Below are 21,871 nucleotides of genomic sequence, written 5' to 3'. Positions count from 1 at the left end.
CGCTCACACATCCAACTCCTAGCAAAGCATTCGCCTTCCTGCTCTCGTCTCTGTCGCAATCATTATCGCAATCGTTCTGCAACGGCCGGGCTTGCTCTGCTCTTTTCTCTCCCACGAGCTCTCAGCATCCAGTCAGAACCTCTGCTCTTCATCGGCAATCTTGGCGCGCTTGGACCTGCTTCTCTACCACAACTCAACACCGCACGGCTGGATCCGTGTATTTTATCATTCCACTCCCGGGCCTCTTATCCCCGCTCGCACCTCTTAGCCTCTAATCCTTTCGTTGCAACAGCCATCCATCTCGGAAACCTTGTTCTACTCTCGGCCCGCTTCACATCGCAGACCACCAGCCTTGCCTCGTCGCCTCGTGTCGTATGCTCGATTCGTCACGGACGTCTTCTCTTCACGCTATCTCCCACTGGCCTTGTTCCGCCTTTTCTTCGATCCTGACGCATCGCTTCATTTCCCTGAGTTGCCCAACTTGACTGCCAAGCGCCTCTCGCGCCTCGGCCCCACACTCGCCATCCTCCTTTCCCTCTTTACCGATAGTGTTTCATCACAATGGACGCTCACACCCTCAACGCATGGACCCGCTTTGCGCTTCAAAAGGGCGGCATCGGCTCTTGCACAGCTCTCATCGACAATCCTGCTTCCGAACCAGAAGATCTCATGTTCATGGCCGGCGAAAAGATTGTCGTACTTCGCAGACTCGACGACGACTCGTTCAACGCCAACCCTCGTCCCACCAGCAGCACCAGCGCTTCGCTCCACAAGAGCAAGAGTGATCTGCTCCCCGACTCGGACGCCTGGTTCCTCGGCTACTGCGAAGGTGTCGTTGGCCGTTTCAAGGGCGCCCACGTTCAGTTTCATGCCCGCCTCAAAAAGCCCGTTCTAATGCGGCGCAGCGGTGCAGGCGCCATCCGCGACTCGAGCATGCGTCCCATGTCCAAGAGCGAGGCTGCAAAGATGCACCTCTCTCAAGTGCCCGCCGGTATCCCGTTCACCGCCGTCAACTCGGACGGCGAGGAGGATGCTCTCTCGCCCGTCGACCGCCGCCAACAAGCTCTTGCCTTGCCCACGGCGCCATCCAACGCATCCTTGGCTTCATCTGCGGTGCCCCACCAGCCCACCACATCCTCCTCCTCCTCCTCATCATCATCATCATCATCATCAGCAGCAGCAGCAGCACCCGCCTTCAAGCAAGGCAGGTTCGGCCTCACAACACCGCCGCTCTCAGATGAAGGCCACCTTCGTAAGCAATCCATCCCTCGCAGACCCGTTCAAGAAAATGATGACGACTCGGATGACTCGACTTCGCTTCTTCCCTGGGCCAGGCACAGCAGAGAGAGCAGCACCGCTTCATCCTCGAGTCCGGTTCGCAAGCCGTCTGCGCTTCCCACGCGCAACGACTCGCTCATTCGTCCGTCCGCGCCCACTCGCTCTTCATCTGCTTTCAGCCAGCAATACAACACGCACAAGCACGCACAAGCAGCGCACACACTGCCCACCATCCACCACCTCCCGCCTTCACCCATCTCTTCTACCGAGTCTCCGGTGCACACCGAGTCCAAATCGGCGCTACCCTCCATCACAACCACTTCCACTGCTCAATCCGACGCTTGTTCTGCCAACACCTCGGCTGACACAACCATCACAGCCAACAGCACAGCCGCCGACTTGGCGTCGCGCACCTCGTGTACCTCGTCCAACAGCACCACCTCGACCAACGACGACTCGGACGACGAGAACGGCGTTGGCAATCGTCGCAGGGACTACGCCTTTTCCATCTACGACGTATACGGACGCGACTCGGTTGCTTTTCCCAATTTTGATTTCCGTCAGTACGGGAGCAAGACTTCGCTCGCAAAGCTTGCCGCTTCCAGGTCGTCCGAGTCGCTCAACGTGCACAGCCAGCGCTCCTCGAGTGCCACCGAAGACCGCTTGCAGCTGCAGCTGCCGCCGTCGCCGCAGCAGCGAGGCCAGCACCTTCAACCACAGCCTGCTTCCAAGAACGAGGCTTTGCGAGCAGCGCAGCAACAAGGGCAGCCAACGCAACACCAAGCGGCTGCCATGATTGCTGGTGCTGCTCCGCGCCGACCTGGCCAACTCAACGTGCCTGCTGCTAACGACGCCGCTATCCTACTCGCTTTGCGCTCACCATCAGGTCGACGTCCTAGCGCTGCACCCGATCCGAGGGCGGCACCCTCCGCTGGCGTACGTGGTCCGCTCAACATGGCGTCGAGTCTGCGCCGTCAAGTCGAAACGCCTTCTGTCGCAACCGACGCTGCAGCTGTCTCGCCTCTCGATGCCGCAGGTGCCGCTATGGCTGCCAACTCGGCGAATCGTGGACCCGGCGCTTTTGATCCTCGTCGACGTCCTTCTCAGACCAACCCTACTCCACCTGCTCGCATGCAGCCGAGTACGCTGCCTCCCATCTACACCGGAGTTTCCAGCACATCAGTCTCGTCAACCACATCTTGCTCTGGCTATGGTTCTGGCTCATCGCCATCTACGTCAGGTAGCGCCACCAACACCCAAGATTCTGGCTTCATGCATCGACCCGGCTTTGCAGAGGCGCGTCAACATCGCCGCTCCATGTCGCTGGGCTCGCTCAACAAGCTCGACAATCTTTCGCTCAATGATGAAGCGCACACGAACGCACCACCATCAATGCCACCACCCGCGCAGCTCAACGGGCCCGGCTCGGCCAACACGTCACGCCCCAGCTTCCGCGCCTCGGCGAGCTCTTCGCGCTCGCGCAACGGTCCAGCAACGTCTCCGGGACTGGGACCCGTGCGTGCATCGTCAGACCGATTGTCAGCGCGCGAGAAGGTCAACTCCGGTCAAGGATCCGGCCTGCTGCGTAAAAACCCATCGAACCCTACTCCCGGCCTCCATGGCGGCAGCGGTGTCCACGGACTCGCTCCCATGGCAGCGCCAAGGAGTGCTAGTCCCATGAGCCAGCTCAGCGCACCTTCACCTGTCACGGATGCGAGCCGACGTGGAAGTTCGGCGAGCACCGGCGCTTACTCTACGGGACCTCGCAGCCCTCAACTCCGCAGTCCGCTCGGCATGCCCATGCCTCCTGGACCATCCTCGGCTCCAGTTACACCCGGCAGTGCTGGTCCACATAGCAACGGCATGTTTGGCTTCCCCGCTTCGCCTGGATTGGTCACCAGCCCTGGTGGTATGGGCAACCGATTCGATGCGATGGGCTTCATTATCGAGCCCGGGGTTGTGCCGTCGCTGCCACCGAGCGATGATCCTGAACTGCGCGAAAAGTGGTTGGCAGTGCTGGCAGAAAATGACGTCGCAGCTGCGCAGAAGAGCCGAAAGGTCAAGAAGCTGGTGCGCACTGGTGTGCCTGGTTCAGTGCGACGCGAGGTATGGCTCTTCCTGGCCAACGCCTCGGTGCGTCGTCGACCTGGTCTATTTGAACAGCTTTGCAAGACGTCACAGGGAACCAAGGGCAAACGTGGCAAGGAGGAGGCGTACGAGACGATCGAAAAGGACCTCCATCGCACCTTGCCCGACCACCGACTGTTCATGGGCGATAACGCGACGGGTCGAGCTGACCTTGAGGGCATCCTCAAGTCGTATGTCCACTTCAATCCCATGTTGGGCTACACGCAGGGTATGGGCTTGCTGGCCGGATTTGCGCTAATCCAGATGCCAGCCGAGGATGCCTTTTGGCTTCTCTGTGCAGTGCTGCGAAACCCACAGATGGAAGAGTACTACTCTGCAGGTATGAAGCAGTTGCATGTGGATAGCGTCGTGTTTGACAACTTGCTCAAAACGATGGATCCTGAACTGCAAGCGCGCTTCGAAGAGGCAGGATTGCAGTCGATCATGTTTACGCCCAACTGGTTCCTTGCGCTATTTACGCGCGTTTTGCCTTGGACGACGCTGCTTCGTGTCTGGGACGTGTTCTTCTACGAAGGTCCCACATGGATGCTGCGCGTTGCACTGGCCATTGTTCGTATCTTGCGCGAACAGCTCGTGGACCAACAGGCTTGTCCGACGGCCGGTGAGATGCTGCAGCTGCTGCTTCACCCTCCTCCGCACAACCTGACGGTGGAAAATGTGCTCAACTGCGCTTTCAGTGTCAAGCTCAAGGACGGAGAGATGCGCAAATTGAGCAGAACGGCGAGCAAGTTGGTTCGAGAGAAGAACTTTTTGAACCAGCCCGCGGATGCTAGAGGAAGAGCCTCGGTGAGAAGGGCTGCGAAAAATGCGAGGAGCACCAGCGCTCCTGCTAAACGGTGATCCCTACGTTGTATTCGAACTCTCTCTTTTCTACACATCAAAACAGTATGCCCTTTTGACCGCGTGCAAGCGATGCCCACGTCCCACATCCATGTGTCGGTCGTCTTTGATCCAAGTGTGTTGCTGAAGTGAGCAAAGCCGTTCGCGCCTTTCAGTACTACTTGCTGCTTTAAGACTTGGTCATCTCATCGTTCAAGTAGGGCACTGAACTTCGATGGGTGTCTTGTCGATATCGCGTAACGCCTGGAGAGCTTGAGAGAAAGTCCTATCTTAGGCCAGGAAGAACAACTATGACGACTCACGCTCGTGGATGGATGGTGAAGATGTAAGATCGTCAAACGGACATACTGTATTTCTGTGATGATTCGTGATTGTGTTTCACTCTAAAGTTTGCTTCGTGCTTGTTACGTGACCCAACTCTGCACGACAAGAAAGTGGCTTGCAAAGTCACAGAGTCACAGAAACCTCCTGTACCAGAGTCGTGAGTTGCGTGCTTAACTGTACATTCACAATCGTGAATTCGTGATTACAGTACAGCACGCAGTTCAGTCACGAGTAAGTTGTACAAACACGAATCACAAATTTTAATTTACTCTTGACTGGATAGACGGAAGTGTGGAGATAAACCTAGAGCAGCAAACACAGACGCCAGAATCATGAATGGTAAGCGTGAACGCACGGCACGACACCGGCAGCACCTGTGTGGTTGCATTCACGATTTGAGCCTTCATTTCACGACCGCCGACGCTAGAACAGAGTTTCACCGTGCACGATTCACGATTGACGCTTCTGTTTGCTGTGTGCAATCGTGAATCCTGAACAGCTTGCTTGTTCGACGACGACAGAACGTTGGTGTATGATCGCTCATCCGAGCAACGCGTTCAACATCCGTGATCTCAGCCGTCGTCTCTGTACGACTTGGCTGCCGAACCAATTCAACGAGCGGCCAAACGGCCAAACGGCCAACTGCAAGGACCAGCAGCAACGTCGAGCAACCACTCGTCCTTGTCACTTCATTAGTACAAAGCTTATACCTTGTCATGACTTCGACTTCGCGCTACACCTCGGTGCCTGGCGAGGCTACCGACGAAGCCGACTCGGCTTCATCAACCACACGTCCAGCCTCTTCCGCCGGCAGATGCTCACAACGAGATACCGGGCTTGTCCACCACTTTGCCCGCGCTGGCGTCGCTGGATCAACCGCGTTCGTGCTCATCTGCCTGTTCCTCTCGCTCATGAGCTGGCATCAATCCGGTTTCACTTCATCATCCGGCTCTGCAAGCAAAAGCTTGTCTTCCGAAAGACGCCGAGACCGCACTATGAACGAGGCAACATGCAAAGCTGAATTTCCGCTCCTCTTTCCTCAGATTCAAGACAACGTAGCTGCATGGCAGGCGAAAGGCGGCATCTCATACACCGATCTGGACCAAGCAGCTCGCACGTGTGCTGGCAATTGGGGCATGGCTCGCATCGTGATCCGAGATGGTCAGCTGTTCCTACGTCAAGTTCGTGAAGGCGGAGAATCACGCATCTCTGCTCTCCTACACCTTGTCCACACAGCTGTGACGACAGATCCATCCAGCTTCACCTCAGCCGACGATCCCAGTAACACGGGCGTAGAACTCGTCCTCTCCGAGGCGGACAAAGACGCCTCTCCCACCAGTGACGCCGTTTGGGTCCTCAGCAAGCGCACCTCGGAGCCCAAATCTAAGGGTACTTGGCTTCTTCCCGATTTCGGATTTGCAGGCTGGCCCGAAACCGGGATCGCCTCGTTCGCCGAGTTCCTCCACCTCGCCTCGCTGCAGGATCACCTCGTACCGTGGTCGCACAAAGCCGATCGAGTGCTCTGGCGCGGCTTGGCCAACGGCTATGCACCACGAGTCGACCTGATCTCACGCACAGATCCTCGCAAGGTCCCAGGAGCCGAAAAATGGGCAGATGTGCTGCAGACGAGTTTCCACGATGTTGGCGACGACTTCCATCCGATCATCCCGATGCATCATCACTGTAGGCACAAGTTTCTCGTGCAGACCGAAGGTAACAGCTATTCGGGCCGAGGCAAGTTCCTATGGTCTTGCAGGAGCGTCACTGTTGCGCATCCTATGGAATGGACCCAACATTTTCATGCTGCCCTCAACTCCAACGCCAACAGTCGGCAGCAGAACATGGTCGAGCTGCGCGGCCCTCTTTTCTCTGGCCTCGAGGAAACCGTCAAGCAACTGCAGGCTACCGCACACATCCCCAGCACACAAGATCTTGCTTTCAACTACACCAACGGCGGAGGAGCGTTGAAGCTCAATCCACCGCAACGAATCGCCGAGAACGCGGTGGAATCGCTGCGCAACCGATACCTCACTCCAGCGGCGACGAACTGCTATCTGAGAGCGGCGATCAAGGCATACGCGCGAGTGTTGAAAAAAGACACTTGGCCCAGAGAGGAGAATGCTGCTGCGTGGGATGTGGGTGGAGTGGGCATCGTACCGCATGGTGGACCGGGCGGCGGCGTCGCACCGGGAAGCGGCAAAGCCAAGGATTTGGCGGCGTTGGCGGTAAAAGGCGATATCGAGTATGGAGTTTGGAGGCTGATTGGTAGTCCGGATTGGCCGCCGGTAGTTGCTAAGCCCAAGTAGACACGACGTTCCGACAATCCGACGCTCAGACGCCCATATGCAAGTATTTCCTTTAGCCTTTAGCCTTTGATTCGCGAGCGTGAGTTATGTCATAGTAAGGACAAACAATCAGTCTTGTCCGTTTCGGATTGAGTAAACACCAAGCACTTGCATGATGCGCTCGCCGGTATACAGCATTGGTGATTGATCTGATCTATCCTATCTGCTACACTGGATTGACGAGCTGTTTTTCCACAGTGTCTACATTGTCCCTGATAAAGTCGAGCATCAACTGGAAGCTTTCCACCTTGGTCTTGCCACCAGCGCTCTGGAGTACGTTGTCATGTCTGACATCTGGAATTCTGGTCTCGTAACTATGTCCCACCCCCTGTGCGCAATATAACTTGTGCCTCTGATCGCTCTGCATCAACCTCTGGGCGAATGCCTTGGCCTCTGGGCCCAGCGGATCGTGTTCACACGCGATAATGTAGCACGGAACTTGGAAACTCTCGATGCTCGCTTTTGCAGGGCTGACACGCGGATCCTGGCCCATCTGCAGCTGGGTCTGTGCGTCCCAGCCGAGGTAGGCGCCGAAGAAAAAGTGCATGATTTGCGCCGAGAGCGGTGACATGGGGACACCTGGAAGCTCGCCGTGTTCGTTGGTGGGCTTCTGGTGCAGCGGGATGGACGAATCAGTGGGAGGATAGAGTGCTACACACGCCTTGATGTGAGAGTACTCCTCTGGGGTGACACCGAGGGAGAGCGCGATGGTACGCGAGGCGAGGCACACAGCGAAATTCGCACCAGCAGAGTGACCTTTGACGACGAGATTGCCATCGAACCACGGTTGAGCCACGACCCATTTCAGCGCTGAAACAGCATCGTGCAATCCCTCAGGAAACCGATGCTCAGGCGCTTTCGCATAGTCTGCATCGACCACGCTCACGTTGCGCAGTTCATCGACAAGCCATCGGTTCACATCCGCGTCGGCACCAAAGCGGTCGACGACAAATCCACTACCGTGCCAGTTGAGGATCACTGGTCGACGTGCGGTCGACGACAAAGAAGCAGGGTCGTAGATGCCGAGCTTGATCGAGCGCGATGGTGAGCAGACAGACGCGATACTGAGGCTACGGTCTGGGGTGGCAGTCTGTGGATGCGTGATACCGCCAGAGCGTACAAGTTTGAGTGCAGCGCTCACTTCATCCGGTGACGGGTTGTCGGGATTGCGGAGCAACTGGAAGCCGGTGCTCGCGTTGGTGGCTTTCGATGCGACCGACATATTCGTCTAGCCAGTTGTGGTGATCGTAGTCCGAGGAGAGGAAGTCGAAAAAGGAAGAGACCGACCGGCAAAAGTGGCCAAGCGCTGCGGCCCAAATCCCAGAATGCGGGGAGCTTACAGCCGATCAAGGTCACACAAGCTGTCACGTTCGTGATCACCGATACTTCCGATTCCCCGATCAACCTCTAACAGAGAACAAACGGGCAAACCTTGCAGCCTCAACCTGGTCGAGCATCACAAGGTATTCATGACCACCACTTGACCGCGCCGAAAGGACCAAAACAGCATCAAAGCCTCCGCCATGCGGTGCATGTAGAGAAACAAGCCGTGTGTGACTGAAGCGTACGCCGGTCCGGTCCTGTAGCTGCTTGTGTGAGGAAGAATCAACGTGGGGCAGACAAAACACACGTGATTCCGATTCGAGATTACGTGGATCGTGGATAGCCAGCTGACGTGTGAAGTTGGCGAAAGTGTAACATTCACCACGATTGTGGGGCACCCGGCACGCGGCACATGCGAGGGCTTCTATTTCTCCTGCGATTCGTGAATCGTGATTCGTGATTCGTGATTAGACCAACACCTCGTGCCTTCCTCCTCGGTGTTGGGCACTCAAAGCGCGTTTCGTCTTCAATCAGCCTCCACTCAACGCGAAAAACGTGGGCAAACCCTGAACTGGAAGTTAAAGCAGAGCATAGAAGATCAACTCTTTGAGGAACGCATACTACCACCTCGCCACTCTTTCTCCAACACATCTGCCACATACTCCAACTTGTGCGGTATTGTAGTGGCCTACCATGCCCAAGGCTTACTTTGTCAACAAGCGCGAAGCGGCGCGCGCGTTCAACTCGGACACTGACGACGATGACGACGACGAGCTCGAACCACTCGATCTCGACGCCACCTTCCAAAAGGACATGGTGCTCTTCTGTATCGACGCCGGTCCATCTATGCATCGCATTGATCCCGCTACCAATACTTCGCCCCTCTACTCTGCGCTCAAGGCGGCCGCCTCACTGATGCAGAAGAAACTCATCTCTTCCCCACACGACCATGTCGGCGTGCTCATCTTCAACTGCGCCGACACGCTCTTCCACTCGGTCAAGCCCGGCGAATACTACAAGGGAAGCTACGAGCTTCAATCTGTACGCCAAGTCAATGTCCCCGATACCTACAACCTCAAAGCACTGTTGCACGAGGCAGAGCTCGATCCCAAGCATCTGTACACTGTGCTACCGCCGGCGGAAAAGCAGATGCGCATTGACTGGGCGCTTGCCAACGCTGGCGTGGCTGTGGTGGCCGCCGCTAATGCAGGAAGCAAGAGGGTATTCTGGATCACGGATAATGACGATCCGCATCCCATGAGTATCGACCCCAAGGCCACCAAAGCAAGGAGGGCGTGTCTCGACAAGATGAACGAATTCCGTAAGATCGGCGTCCGCATCGAGCCATTCTTCATCAATTCCAACAAGCCCACAGCAGCGTCACAGGAGCCATCGGGGAGCCAGTTGACACGCGATTTCGAGATCAACAAGTTCTACGCCGACGTCTTTGCTCATTACGATGACGATCGCGATCAAGACGACGACGACGACAGCACTGCTCGACGACTGCCAAGAGGCTTTAGTAGCACAGCGGCGGAGCAGCTGAAGGGTCAGGAGACGAAGCGCACTTTGTGGGATTCTAGCGTACGCTTTCAGGAGCTCGAGGATGACGTTGCTACGCGCGAGACACCCAAACGTGTTGTGTTCAATATCCGGTTCGAACTCGCTGCTCTCGACCCAACACCAGAATCGAATGAGTCAGACCAAGGCGAGGAAAGGCTTCCACAGGCACGCACGCGTGGACGCAAGTGGCAAATCGGCATCAAAGGCTACAGTCTCGTATCGAAAACCACAAAGGGTAATCCTGTCAAGGTAATCGTCGACGACGACTGCGGCGAGCTCAAGGAAGTTGTTACGCACCAGCACTACGTCGATGTCAACTCGGGCAAGCCGTTATCCAAGGACCAGGTCATCCCGGCCTTCCAATTCGGCCCATCCTCAAGCCTTCGTGGACAGGTGACATTCACTCCGGGAGAGCTGAGAAGTATCAAAACGTTTGGCATGCTGCCGTCTCTCAAATTGATCGGCTTTCGAAACAGAGACGATCTACTTCGATTCGAGTGGAATGTCAAGCACTCCTACTTTATCTATCCGTCGGATAGCGAGTGGAAAGGTAGTCGCAAGACGTTTACCGCGCTACTGAATTCGATGATTAGCAAGGACAAGGTGGGGCTGGGACTTTTCATGCCGAGGCAGAATGTGGTTCCGGTATTTGTGGCGATTGTACCTCAGGAGGAAGAGGTCAGCGCCGATGGACAGCAGCTCGTTGCTCCCGGTATGCATCTTATCACTTTACCGTATGCCGACGACGTACGCGATGTACCTGCCAACCTGTTGCATACAGAAGACGCCAAGGACGAACAAGTTGATAAAGCGGTCGCGTTCATCGAGCGGTATCAAAAAAGGCAGCCGTTCAACCCGGACCACTACCCCAATCCATCACTCAACCACCACTATGCAGTCCTCATGGCCACCGCGTTCCAAGAACCGGTACCCGACACACCCACAGACCTCACTGTTCCACAGTACGCTACCATCAAAAAACGCACCGCTCATCTCATCCAGGACTGGCACACGGCGATCAATCAAGATCCGAGGTTGAATGTCGTCTCTGCTGCAGCGAGCAAGCATGCCAAGACGAGCACAAGTGTACGCAAGACGACGTTCGAAGATGATTCCGAGATCATGGAGCTATGGCAGAGTGGCAAGTTGAGCGCGTATACTGTAGACGAGTTGAAGTCGGCGTGCGATTTTTACAGGCTGGACAAGAAGGGCAGGAAGGCAGATCTGTTGGTGAGGATCGATGAGCATATTCGCAAACAGAGAAAGGCGTAATCAAGAATTCGTGGCCTGTGCATTGGAGGCGATCCACGCACATCTGTAAGAACACGTTGTCTGATACTGATGACAAGACTCGTGACTGTCTCTTGCGTCTCTGGGGTCATAGATGCATGTTTGTGGACCACGAATTTGGTCTCGTTTGGTGAAAAGAGGTCAGCTGAACAGTAGATTAGAGTCACACACGGCAAGAAGCATCACGGTCAGATTTGGTGGTAACTTCGGTTGTCTTGTAATCATATCACCGAATCGAATCAGCGGTGGGTCCATGCTTGACAGGTACATTCGTGATTCGCCAACTTAACTTTTTAGCGTTCGACGTGACAGCTCGATGCTGCATGCACCATGTCAAGCGAGATCACAAGTCGTGAGTCACGAGATGTGCGAAGGACAATAACTATATATTTTAAAGCTAGCCTGTTAAATACTACGGATTGCGGAATTCAGTGCGCTGAGCCAGTGGAAACGCCCGGCTGACGAAGTAAGCACTTGCCGATTGCCGAGGAGCCAAGTTTCACGTAACTTAGTTATATTTGAGCTCTCAGCATTCACGATTCTGTGATTCACATCACATTCCTAATGCGTACCTACACTCGGTGCCTCTTTCTACCTTTTTAAGCCATCGCTTTTCCGCCAAGTAGCATCCTTTCCCTTGGTGCACATCTACTCGTTTGCGACAAGCATACCTACAAGACAAACTCCAACTCGGCCCCTACATTTTTCACCGCAAAGCACAACACGTCAACATGAGCGACGAAGGAGACACCTCACGACCAGCTGTGATCCTGCCGGCTGCGGATCCATTCAAAGTGTTCCGCCCAGACCTGTTCAAGGGTAAAGTGCTCTTCTGCACTGGAGGCGGTTCTGGAATCTGCTACGAGATGACCAAGACCATCATGTCGTTCGGCGCCAATGCAGCCATTTTGGGACGCAAAGCTGACCGTCTCGCGCGAGCGTCCAAAGAACTCTCTTCGGCGACGGGTCAGGAGTGTCTCCCTTGCCCTGCAGACGTCCGCGAGCCGGAACAGCTGCGCGAAGCAGCACGTAAGACGATTGAGAAGTTCGGCAGGATCGATTTTGTTATTGCCGGCTCAGCTGCCAATTGGCTCGCCGGTATCGAGCAGAACACCGAGAAGGGTTTCAAGACCGTCATCGACATCGATCTGATCGGATCGTACAACACGGTCAAAGCTACGTTGGAAGAAGTGACCAAGAACAAGGGTAGCTACATCTTCATCAGTGCAACGCTCCACTACTATGGATTGCCGTACCAGTCGCATGCGAGCGCCGCAAAGGCTGGTGTGGACGCACTAAGCCGCGTCCTGGCGGTAGAGATGGGTCCATTGGGCGTCAGGAGCAACGTCATCGCTCCGGGTCCCATCGCCGATACCGAAGGTATGGACAGGCTGGCTCCCAAGGGTGTAGGTGAAGCAGTGGCCGAGGGAGTGCCCATGCAGAGGATGGGCAAGAAGAGCGATATCGCTTCTGCAGGCGTATACCTCTTCAGCGATGCGGCCACCTTCATCACTGGCACCCAGATGGTGGTTGATGGTGGAGCTTGGCAAGTTCAAGGCCCTATGCTGCCGTACCCGACCACCAGTCTAGACCCCAAGAGCTTGAGCTCCCTGGTGAGCGGCTCCCGTCTTTGATTAGCTTTTCACTTTTGAGATATGTGCCCTTTTCGTTCGTGACGACATAGTGAGATGAAATGCAGTCATCCTGTGCTCGCTTCAAGGGGTGAGACAAGTGTGTGATATTCGAGGAATAGTACTTTGCTTATGGCGACCATGACAAGAGCGAGCAAGCAGATACCCACACGCACACTTTTTGCTGCAAGTCGAAAAGGGCGGCGACGTATGCGAGTCTGCTTGTCAAACGTGTGATGTGTCACGGCTCGCCGGCAAAGCAATATAACCGGGCGAAGCTAGAACCCGAGTTGGGGAAAATCGGTAGGCGGGTTTTCCGAGTTCCGGGTCCCGAATTTGGAGTTGGAACTCCGTTTTTACGACGTCAACCTAAGAATTCAGCAGGAGCGACCTCACATAGCTTTGGAAAATTAAAAGTATAGCATTACACGTGACCGTTTTGGGGGTCGGCCGTCTTTGCTGCTGACTGGATTTGGGAAACGAAATTGTGTTGTTCAGGCTGAAGCTCTCAGTTGAGGGTCAAATTCGTCTTTGGCTGTTCGCCGTGAGCAGCTGTACCTGAAGCGCAGCGCCTCGAGTGCCAATGCTCCAAATCCAAAGGAGCGGGATGTGAGGTCGTTGGCGCTCGAGAATTTTCAACGCAAGAGCGCTAGTAGAGCAAGGTAAGAATGACTGTAGATGGGCTACCGCAAAAATGGAATTCCGCATCAGTCAACCCAGCTCAGCCTCAGCCACGGACACAGCACCAAGACAGCCCATCGCCACTGTTCGAGAACCACCATCTTCATCCAACCTATACCAAAAAGGCAATACATCAAGATGCCATCCCAGAAGACTTTCCGCACTAAGGTCAAGCTCGCCAAGGCGCAGAAGCAGAACCGGTACGTACATCAGTCTTGGAAAGGCGAGATCGGATCAATAGCAGTAGCAGGTGGCAGTAAAGTAGTGCATGTAGCAGCGATATCAACATCGGGTTGCAGCCAAACGAAGCGACCAGAGTGGGACACGATGCGTTCGTATTAGCACCATTGCTAGGTAGCCAGAACATGCGCCAAACACGAGTTAGGTGTTCAAGGATTTTGATTGCATCTATGACTTGCGCCACAATTGGCTAGCATCAGGACGACAGAAGCATTCGTCAAAAGCAACAACACACTTAGCTCCGCCTACTCAGCATCATAGCCCTACACCAGCATTTGCAGGTAGTGCTTCCAGGCAAAAAAGGCAAAACAACGTATTTCAGCCCAACACATCAGCGAACAACACCGCTCTAAAATGTCCACATCACGATCATCGACTAGAATGCGCCGCTTCCTTCTCGCACGCTGCAGGTCGACACTCCGATAGGCTGGATGAACGACTAGTCAATGCCAGGATCTCTCCAGTTTTGTGCATGCTGATGTTGCACTTGCTGGGACGCGACATCAATAGCCTTGCAGAGGCGCAGTGGGTGCTCAAGGCCTGTACAACATGATGGACACAGGATCAGTCGCTGGTAGTAGGGCTTTTGATGCACGGTGCACCACGTCAGTGTCCAGCTGAATGGCATGGCGCGCGAACAATTCGCGCGTCTTCGAGTCAATGCAAATCGGAACAGGGCCGCACAAGCAGCATGTCAGCTATACGGTGGTCACGGGCGGGTAGGGACGTTGTTTCGATCTGAGGCATCTTGGTGATTGCGTGCAGCAGATCTTGTCAGATCAAGTCGGCCGCTTGCCGAATTCCTTGTAGATGGGCATGCGATGCGGCTTGACCAGTTCCAATGCTGTCATGGGCGTTTATCAGCTGTCTTGAAATGTCGTCAGCCGTTGTTCGGAGGGCGAGACGTCGCGCGCGCGCCCTTCGACCGACAAGCCTCCCTACTCTGGATCGGCATGCGCGCAGTTTCCTTGGTCTGGTGCGCGTCTGACTGTCAACCTTTGGTACTTGGCTCAGGAGCGACTACGCCACAATGTGCCGTGTCATTCAGCGGCGCCATTTGCGCACCTCGAACAGCCCTCTGATCGACACACGGGTGTATAATCGGTTTCACAATCCGGCTTGCGACACTTGCTACTGCTATTCTATCGCTGATCTACGCATCGCCATGCTACTGTCTCTATGTGGCCAGTATGCTTTTGCACCAATACTGACGCTTTGCTCTGCTACCTCATTCGAACAGACCCATTCCTAACTGGTTCCGCATGAAGGCCGACAACAAGATCCAGTACAACGCTAAGCGTCGTCACTGGCGTCGAACCAAGCTCAACATCTAATGGAAATCTGTTGGATGTTGCGCCATTTTTTCACGTCATCCGCTCTTCTGCTCGCTCTCTCGGTTTCATGAGAGAAGAGTGTCTTTTGTACATCATTGCTTGTCCCGCGCGCAACACTCGGTCCAGCTCGACCTTGCGTGGTTGTACAGCCCAAAATTCAAACTATCATCGCACACTTTCAACGACTTAAGTCGCCTTGAGTCACGAATCGTGAATCTCGAAACATAGCTCTTGCAGCCCGATTTGCGCCCGCTTTTCATGACTGATTTCTGAACCGCGCTGAGAGATCGAGTGCGAGCGGACGGTATACCATTCACGCCGGTTCACGCGATCACAAGCTTGCTAATGCTCACCCGGACTGTCACGACGCAGAAGCAAGCGACGAAAGATAACTTGGTAGAATTATCGCGCAAGCGACGAAACCCGATACGAACTATTCGTGATTCGTGACTGTACAAACGTGTGAAGCAAATCCGGTATGTGCATTCCTGGTTGGTAAATGATGCTTGATTTCACGACTGAATCGGACCATCGAAGCGCTGCAAGACCCAGGCATCGGTGCCTCCCCTTTTGGTCCTTTCGCTTGCAGCGATCCTGAGATCGCCCCTGTAAAAGCCGCGCTTGATCGCCTTAGCGTCATCGGCGGGTGCGGCAAACCCATGCGCGCGATAGAGCGACAGAGCGTGTACGTTGGACGGATGTACTTCCAGGTGTGTACGCGTGAGGTAGTGACCGATCGCCGGATCGGCATCGCGCAGACTTGCCAGCGTCGGTCCAGTCAGCGCGCGCAGCGTGTCCCCCTTACTGGCAGAGCACAGCGTAGCCAAGAGCGTTGGCGTGCAATCGTCGTTGATAAACTTCGGACTGAGCGGGGTGACCGTAGGTAGAGGTCTGGACGACGGCTTTCTGGAACGAGCCTTCATCGCCATCAGTCTGGCTTTAACCATACACTCGGCATGCAAGGCGGACAGCAGCTTCGCTCCCAGCCCCTGACCGCGCTCCTCCGGCGCGGTAGCAAGCGTCAACAGGTGCACATCGATCATGCTCGTCGCATCTTGCACTTTAGCTCTGCTGCTGTTGATGCTAGTAAAGAGATGGTCTTCGCTCGGAGCGTTGACCACGCTTAGCTGCGCCGAGACCACGCCGAGGATGGTCTCAGTTTCGGCTGTACGAGCCGGTGGCAGAGCTAGCACCTTCTTGACAGGTGCATGCGCTGTATCAGTGGGCCCAGGTAGGTCGTCGAGCGTGAATTTGCGGACGGGCAAGCCTCGCTCCGCGAATATGTCGGAGAACACCGAGGTGGCTGGGGTATTGTTGATCCTACCCTTTTCGTCGCGTGGACTGATCATCCTCATATGCGGTGCAGCCGGTGCAACGAGCCCATGTCTCCCCTGACCTACTGCATCTGTGGCGGTGGTGGAGAAGAGAGACGACGCAGCCTGTGGAGACGAAGAAAGGCTGCTCGAGGCTTCGCCTAAGGACGAGTTGCCATCTTGATCCTGCTGTGCGACTCTGTCAGTTGCGAGATGCAACGATTCCAGCCCGTTGATCGGACTACCTGCCGCAGGTGATGCAGCGCCGGATGAGGTAGCATCGTGGGATTGGACGGGAGCATCAATGTTACGAGTGTGGGACAAATCGGGTAGTGGTGCTGCCGGCTCCGGGATGGGTTTGGCGACGGCGACAAGGCAGACGTGTCGGTCATCGACGAGCAACCTAAGCAGGAACGAGGCGGTCGATGCGTACGTCTCGCCATGATCAGGCGACTGTTTTCGAGTTGACAACAAGTTAGAGGGTAGCAAGCAACGATCAGCGATTTGCCTCTGTGTTGCTATCGGAGAATAATGACGCACGTGTCAAAGAAAAGCGATTCTAGATGACTATTACAGCGCGAAGGGGAGGAGGCATCTCCGCCGGCATACCAAAGCGAACTGCCGCGAACTCAAACGTCACTTGCAAGGGAGAGCAGGTTGCGAGGCTGAGATATCCGATCAAAGGAGATCGAAATTGCCACCATCAACATATCAAGCCGTGGCACGCGGCAATCTTGATTGCGTCTTTCGCATAGAGCTCCGCCTGTCAACTATGGCATGGCGAAACAAGAGTACGGGTAACACATTGCCAACGGATGCTGGCGCTGACTTCGACGCAAGGACGTGAACAGAAGCGAACGGACTCAGCAAGTAGACCAGCAACCTTTCCACGAAGATTGCCGAAGCCTAGTGTTCTTGCATTTCCTGTACGTGCGGGGGAGATCGAAACATCATTCGTAAAAAGCTTGCAAGGTCACGTCTGGCCGACAGATAGACAGGTCCGAGAACATTCTCAGCCATTGCCCATCCACGAAGGACTGACGGGCAAGCGTATCGACAGAGAGCAATTGTGAGTCACAACGGGAGCGATCTCGGTCCGCAATTGCGCCTCGAAGAATGCCAACACGGCAAAATGGTAGAGTCCGAGAAGGGAAGAAAAAAACCAAAAAAAGAAAACAGGGACGAAAGGTGGACCCCGTTCAACTGCGCAGCCTGAATTTTCTTGATCTTCCAAGCGAGAGATCAAAGAACAGCTGTCGCGACGCAGATAGATCAGGGGCTGATAAGACTTTTCTGAAGCGGGACGCGGCGTCGGCTGAAAAGAGTCCTGCCGAGATTCGGACGAGGAAACAGCGACGGCCGATCGAGCACGGTGGGAGGGACTGAGTCAAAGGGGTTGTCGCATGTCCCCCACCCCGCTCGGTCAACTGTGCGAGTGCTGATGAGCAAAAAATCTTATAGCCAAGGGAGGTGCAGAAGAATTGGAGGGTGAGAGTAACCTCGCTTCTTCTCTTGCCTTTTGACTCCTTGCTCCTCGCCCATCCAACTCGGTCTTCCTGGTTTCGTGCTGGACAGTTGCCGCCAAGCATATTCCGGCAAGCCTACGAAGCTCGAGGCATGCCAGCATCAGCTTGCTAGCTGGATGATGCGGCACTGCGACTGAGTATGAGCCAAACGCGATGTGTCCATGGACAAAGTGAAAAGCGCAAGAGAAGCAAGGCGACAAAAAAAGCTTGTCTTCACCTTCGGCTTTAGCGAGGCATGTAACGCAGGGCCGAAAGAGCAATCAGTGTGTCCACCTCTCGACCCTATTGACTCTTCTCGTTAGTGTGCTCTTTTGTGGAAGCGACGAGCAAAGTGTGTGCATCGGCCCAAATTCGCCTCGTTAATACCAGCACGTTGTTTCATGCTAGTCGACCTTCGGCATTGCCACCTCTGGCTTTTCGCCAGACTCGCCCGTGATGCACGTGCATCAGGCGGAAGCTGTCCTTCACGCCCACTGTCTGCGCAGACAGTGCATCACAGCGGAGTGTGGACATCTCTCTCCTTGCTGTTCATCCCACCAAGCATTGTTGGCAACGTGTCCATCTGCGCTGAACGACGCAGGCAGTGAAAATTTTTGTGCGATAAACACATCTTGCACCCATCCTCCCTTTTCAGTTTTTGCTTTTTTTTTACCGCATGAGGAATTTTCAATGATGTGCTATGCTTTTCATGCATGGAGGATGCATCATACCAAAGATGCAAAGCCACGACTGTGCTAGTAAATGAAACAAGAAACCGAAGCAAAGAGACCGCACCAGACCCAAAGCACAGAGGCACTGAATGTGCTTGTAGTGAAGCCGTTCAAGTCAGGGCGCTGGCGAAGCCGCCAAACAGCGGGCGAGGTGCTGGCAGAACGGGAGAGCAGTGGCAAGACGACGGCCAGGCCGTGATACTGTAGGAATCGTACGCTGTGTCCACGAAATTGTCCGATGCATTGCCACGCCCCTGAGAGCGTGGCAATGTCATCATGGCACTTGGGCTGCCCTGAGTCGTCGTCTCGACTGGTGAAGAGTGTTGGCAAGACGAAAGCGCCAATGCCGCAAAATGGGTACTTACTCTGTCTGAATCACCGTGAAAGGCGTGCAGTTCGCGAACCTGTTCCAGGTCGCCACGTCGAAGCGCGCGCACTTCTAGGCGTGCGTCTAGAGCCGCAGCTCTGGCGGCCGGGTCGATCGTTTTCGTGCTTGTCGGCACGGGAGGCATCGATACACTGTCGGGGGCATGTACCTTGATCTTGTCCAACGAAGCCGAATAGGAGGTGGAAGGGTCAAACTGAAGGCCAAAGTCGAGATCGTGCGGTGTTTCGCCTTCAATAAGACTGACGGACGAAGCGTTCGAGACGGGACGGTGCGGTAATGAGGCTGCTGTGTTGGCCAAATCGTCAACATGCTGGAATGGGTATAGTTGTCGCACAACGTCCGAGGCGGCTGGAGCCAATGCAGGCTCCTCTTGATCCGAGAGCACGTCTTCGTCGTAGGGGACGTAGTTGGGTCTGCGTTCTTCGATCTCAAGGTTGCGTCGAACTCCTTCAAGACGCGAAGCAAGATAGGCTGCATCCGGTGCGTGGCTCATGAGCCTCTCGTCGCGCAGCGCTTCTAACTCTTGCTCAACTGCGTGCACCGTCTTGCCCTTCCAGCGCCGGCCACCAAACGAGAGGCCACCTTCGTCGTCATCGCTGCTGCTGTCTGAGGCGGTAATATCTGCGATTCTTGTGGTGGCGGTCCCTGCCTGGGTCGCAAACGATTCGTGATGCTGGTCTCCGACACCGCGGAACGTGGACAGCTGCGCCGACGTCTTCTTGTTGCCATACACGGGCATAGGTGCGAACGAAGCACGTACATCAAATTCTGGGTCATCCGAGCTGGCGCTCGAGGAACGACGGCTAGAGGAACTCACCGCCTCGTCCTCGGACAGACCTGGCGAGCCCACTTGGAATGTAGCACGGCGTTTCTTTCGTTGTGGCAATTTGACTTGCTGACCCAAGTATCCAAAGCCGTGTGTGGAAGCATCAGGCTGTGCAGAGTTTTGGCTGTCCGAGGAGCCGCTCGCCTGGCTTTGTGGAGCTGGCAGAGAGGCATCATTGGTAGTGGAGGAGGAGGAGGAGGACGGGACGCAGTTGAGTCGAGGCGGATCGACTTCAGGCGCCATGGTGAGCCAGCCTGTGAAGCGAGGACGTGAAGAACCCGCCATCTGCTCTTGAAATGTTGAAGCTGTTTCGAACGACATGGCTGAGGATGGTATAGGAGACAGACTGTGGTATGCAGGTATGGTGGTGAGCGTGCAATACGATGGGATGGATATGCGATGCGGTTCTAAGAACGAAGGCGACCGTGTTGATGGACGCAACTGTGTTTGAAAGTGGGTCGACGAAGGTAGCCTCACAACAAACCCATGACTGAAGTGAAATGGAACTGCAAACTCTTGCGCCGAGGTTGGTGGAAGACCAGAGTGAACCGGGGTGAAAATCCTTGGCGGATCAGATTTGACGAGGCTTGAGAATAAGAGACCAAGTTGAGTTCGCCCTGGACCGTGGAGAAGTAGAGTCTGTTGACGACGCTCGATTGGTTGTGCTCAGTCGAAGCGCCTCGGTCAGCGGCCGGTTGTCGTCCGAACGATGGTGCTGCTGGCAACGGATGTGAGTTGCAGTCTCGAGCACAAGAGCTTTCTATCCAGTTGAATATGACTCTTCGAAAGGAATGAGCTGTGATATGGAGAAAACAGTGTCTGACCAGAAGGTTGTCGTGGCGGAAGGGATGGTGATGGTGTGCCGTGCAGAGAGAAGCTGTGATTGCTTAGAGGGCTCAAGGTATTAGAAATCAGCAAGGAATGCTCTTCAACGGACCAGTATCGGCGTAATCGAAACGGAGTCGCAACAAATTGTGAAAGCAAGTGAAAGCTTTCGTGATTTCGTGATTGAGCGAACCAATTCAGGATTCGGCTTTGGAGGCACACAGAGCAGTCAAGTCAACATCGTGAGTCGTGAATCGTGAATGATTCTGTTTTTGCCTTTAGACGCGGGAAAGGACCGGTCGGCATTTTATTCATAGAAAATGGGCCCTTGATTGACACCAGTCGAGGCTTGAGTCACGAGTGTCCAAGAACGTGCATGCGTGCATGTGCGTAATTTCACTAAATCAGAGCGGCAGCGAGCCACACTATCTAAGCCGCAACAGTCACATCGAGAGAGCAAAAAAATCAATCACAAACTGTAGCATTTCTCACTTCCCACGTCTTGTTTTTCCTTTAAATATCTTCGCGCTTCTTGAGGAAGTAATCACACGCGTCTGTGGGGTGAGCAAGCATACAGCGAGAGATCCACCGAACCGACTCCGCCTCAGCACGAGAAGTCTGTTCGCATAGACACAGAGATTGCCGACAGGAGGAAGAGGCGCTGATGCTTCTTTTCCGATCCCGCCGATCGACAACGGCTGCGACACGTTGGCCAAGCAACGTTGATTGTGACTGTAGGAACGGCAGCTTTGAGTGTGGTACTGTCAGATACACGTCCAGTATCATTCGCGAGTATCACGGTCGAGTGTTGAACCCTAGTGACGAGTGGCGGCCTAACCGGCCCAAGTCGATACCGGTCTTAACTTGTGACTGATTCTCGATTGTAATTTTGGATAATTAGTGCGGTGACACTTCAGGCAACTTTCAACAGCTTTCCAGCTCACTTCCTCTATCACGAAGTCTAACAGTCCAGTTGGTTCCACATCACACACGATGCACGCATCAAGAAAAAAAGCAAAAGAACTGCAGCACCTAGGATTCCCGCGTGGTCCCCCACCGCAGTACTGACTAGGCGACGACTTGCTTGACTGCGCAGATCGGACGGGATGCGGTATTTTCAAGTCTCTATGGCCGCAGATATTAGCAACAGGCATATTTACGTATATGACTTCCTTCTCGACAACATTTCTCAATATAAGCCTAATCTTGGTCTGTTCTTGTACACAGCCTCGAGCCGTTGCGTTGATCATACAAAGCTTCCTCCACGCGCGCACAATGTCCAACTG

The 21,871-nt window shown here is 54.7% G+C and overlaps 8 protein-coding genes and 1 non-coding gene across 9 annotated transcripts; 5 read left to right on the top strand and 4 right to left on the bottom strand.

Annotated features, from left to right (window-relative positions):
- Positions 1-561: 561 nt before the first annotated feature.
- Positions 562-4,266, top strand: UMAG_10185 (uncharacterized protein; the record flags this gene model as incomplete). The annotated part of the gene is made up of 1 exon (XM_011390046.1): positions 562-4,266. One exon carries the CDS (start codon positions 562-564, stop codon positions 4,264-4,266), a length of 3,705 nt encoding a protein of 1,234 aa, XP_011388348.1.
- A 1,040-nt stretch (positions 4,267-5,306) lies between these two features.
- Positions 5,307-6,896, top strand: UMAG_10184 (uncharacterized protein; the record flags this gene model as incomplete). Its single annotated transcript, XM_011390045.1, has 1 exon — positions 5,307-6,896. The coding sequence occupies one exon, from the start codon at positions 5,307-5,309 to the stop codon at positions 6,894-6,896; it is 1,590 nt and encodes a 529-aa protein (XP_011388347.1).
- A 205-nt stretch (positions 6,897-7,101) lies between these two features.
- On the bottom strand, positions 7,102-8,157 carry UMAG_05149 (uncharacterized protein; the record flags this gene model as incomplete). The annotated part of the gene is made up of 1 exon (XM_011389906.1): positions 7,102-8,157. The coding sequence occupies one exon, from the start codon at positions 8,155-8,157 to the stop codon at positions 7,102-7,104; it is 1,056 nt and encodes a 351-aa protein (XP_011388208.1).
- Positions 8,158-8,951: 794 nt separating this feature from the next.
- UMAG_05148 (uncharacterized protein) lies at positions 8,952-11,093 on the top strand (the record flags this gene model as incomplete). The annotated part of the gene is made up of 1 exon (XM_011389905.1): positions 8,952-11,093. One exon carries the CDS (start codon positions 8,952-8,954, stop codon positions 11,091-11,093), a length of 2,142 nt encoding a protein of 713 aa, XP_011388207.1.
- A 749-nt stretch (positions 11,094-11,842) lies between these two features.
- On the top strand, positions 11,843-12,745 carry UMAG_10183 (uncharacterized protein; the record flags this gene model as incomplete). Its single annotated transcript, XM_011390044.1, has 1 exon — positions 11,843-12,745. One exon carries the CDS (start codon positions 11,843-11,845, stop codon positions 12,743-12,745), a length of 903 nt encoding a protein of 300 aa, XP_011388346.1.
- An 816-nt stretch (positions 12,746-13,561) lies between these two features.
- Positions 13,562-14,997, top strand: UMAG_10182 (60S ribosomal protein eL39; the record flags this gene model as incomplete). The annotated part of the gene is made up of 2 exons (XM_011390043.1): positions 13,562-13,623; positions 14,904-14,997. The coding sequence occupies 2 exons, from the start codon at positions 13,562-13,564 to the stop codon at positions 14,995-14,997; spliced, it is 156 nt and encodes a 51-aa protein (XP_011388345.1).
- Positions 14,998-15,509: 512 nt separating this feature from the next.
- On the bottom strand, positions 15,510-17,330 carry UMAG_05146 (uncharacterized protein; the record flags this gene model as incomplete). The annotated part of the gene is made up of 2 exons (XM_011389904.1): positions 15,510-16,763; positions 17,241-17,330. 2 exons carry the CDS (start codon positions 17,328-17,330, stop codon positions 15,510-15,512), a joined length of 1,344 nt encoding a protein of 447 aa, XP_011388206.1.
- Positions 17,331-18,656: 1,326 nt separating this feature from the next.
- On the bottom strand, positions 18,657-20,081 carry UMAG_05145 (uncharacterized protein; the record flags this gene model as incomplete). The annotated part of the gene is made up of 1 exon (XM_011389903.1): positions 18,657-20,081. One exon carries the CDS (start codon positions 20,079-20,081, stop codon positions 18,657-18,659), a length of 1,425 nt encoding a protein of 474 aa, XP_011388205.1.
- Positions 20,082-21,605: 1,524 nt separating this feature from the next.
- On the bottom strand, positions 21,606-21,720 carry UMAG_16214. The gene has a single exon (XR_897729.1). It is a non-coding gene; the product is annotated as a 5S ribosomal RNA (ribosomal RNA).
- Between the last annotated feature and the right edge of the window lie 151 nt (positions 21,721-21,871).

This window comes from Mycosarcoma maydis, chromosome 4 (assembly GCF_000328475.2).
Source record: "Mycosarcoma maydis chromosome 4, whole genome shotgun sequence".
NCBI classification, from domain to species: Eukaryota; Fungi; Basidiomycota; class Ustilaginomycetes; order Ustilaginales; genus Mycosarcoma; species Mycosarcoma maydis.
This window is presented reverse-complemented; position numbering and strand designations above follow the sequence as displayed.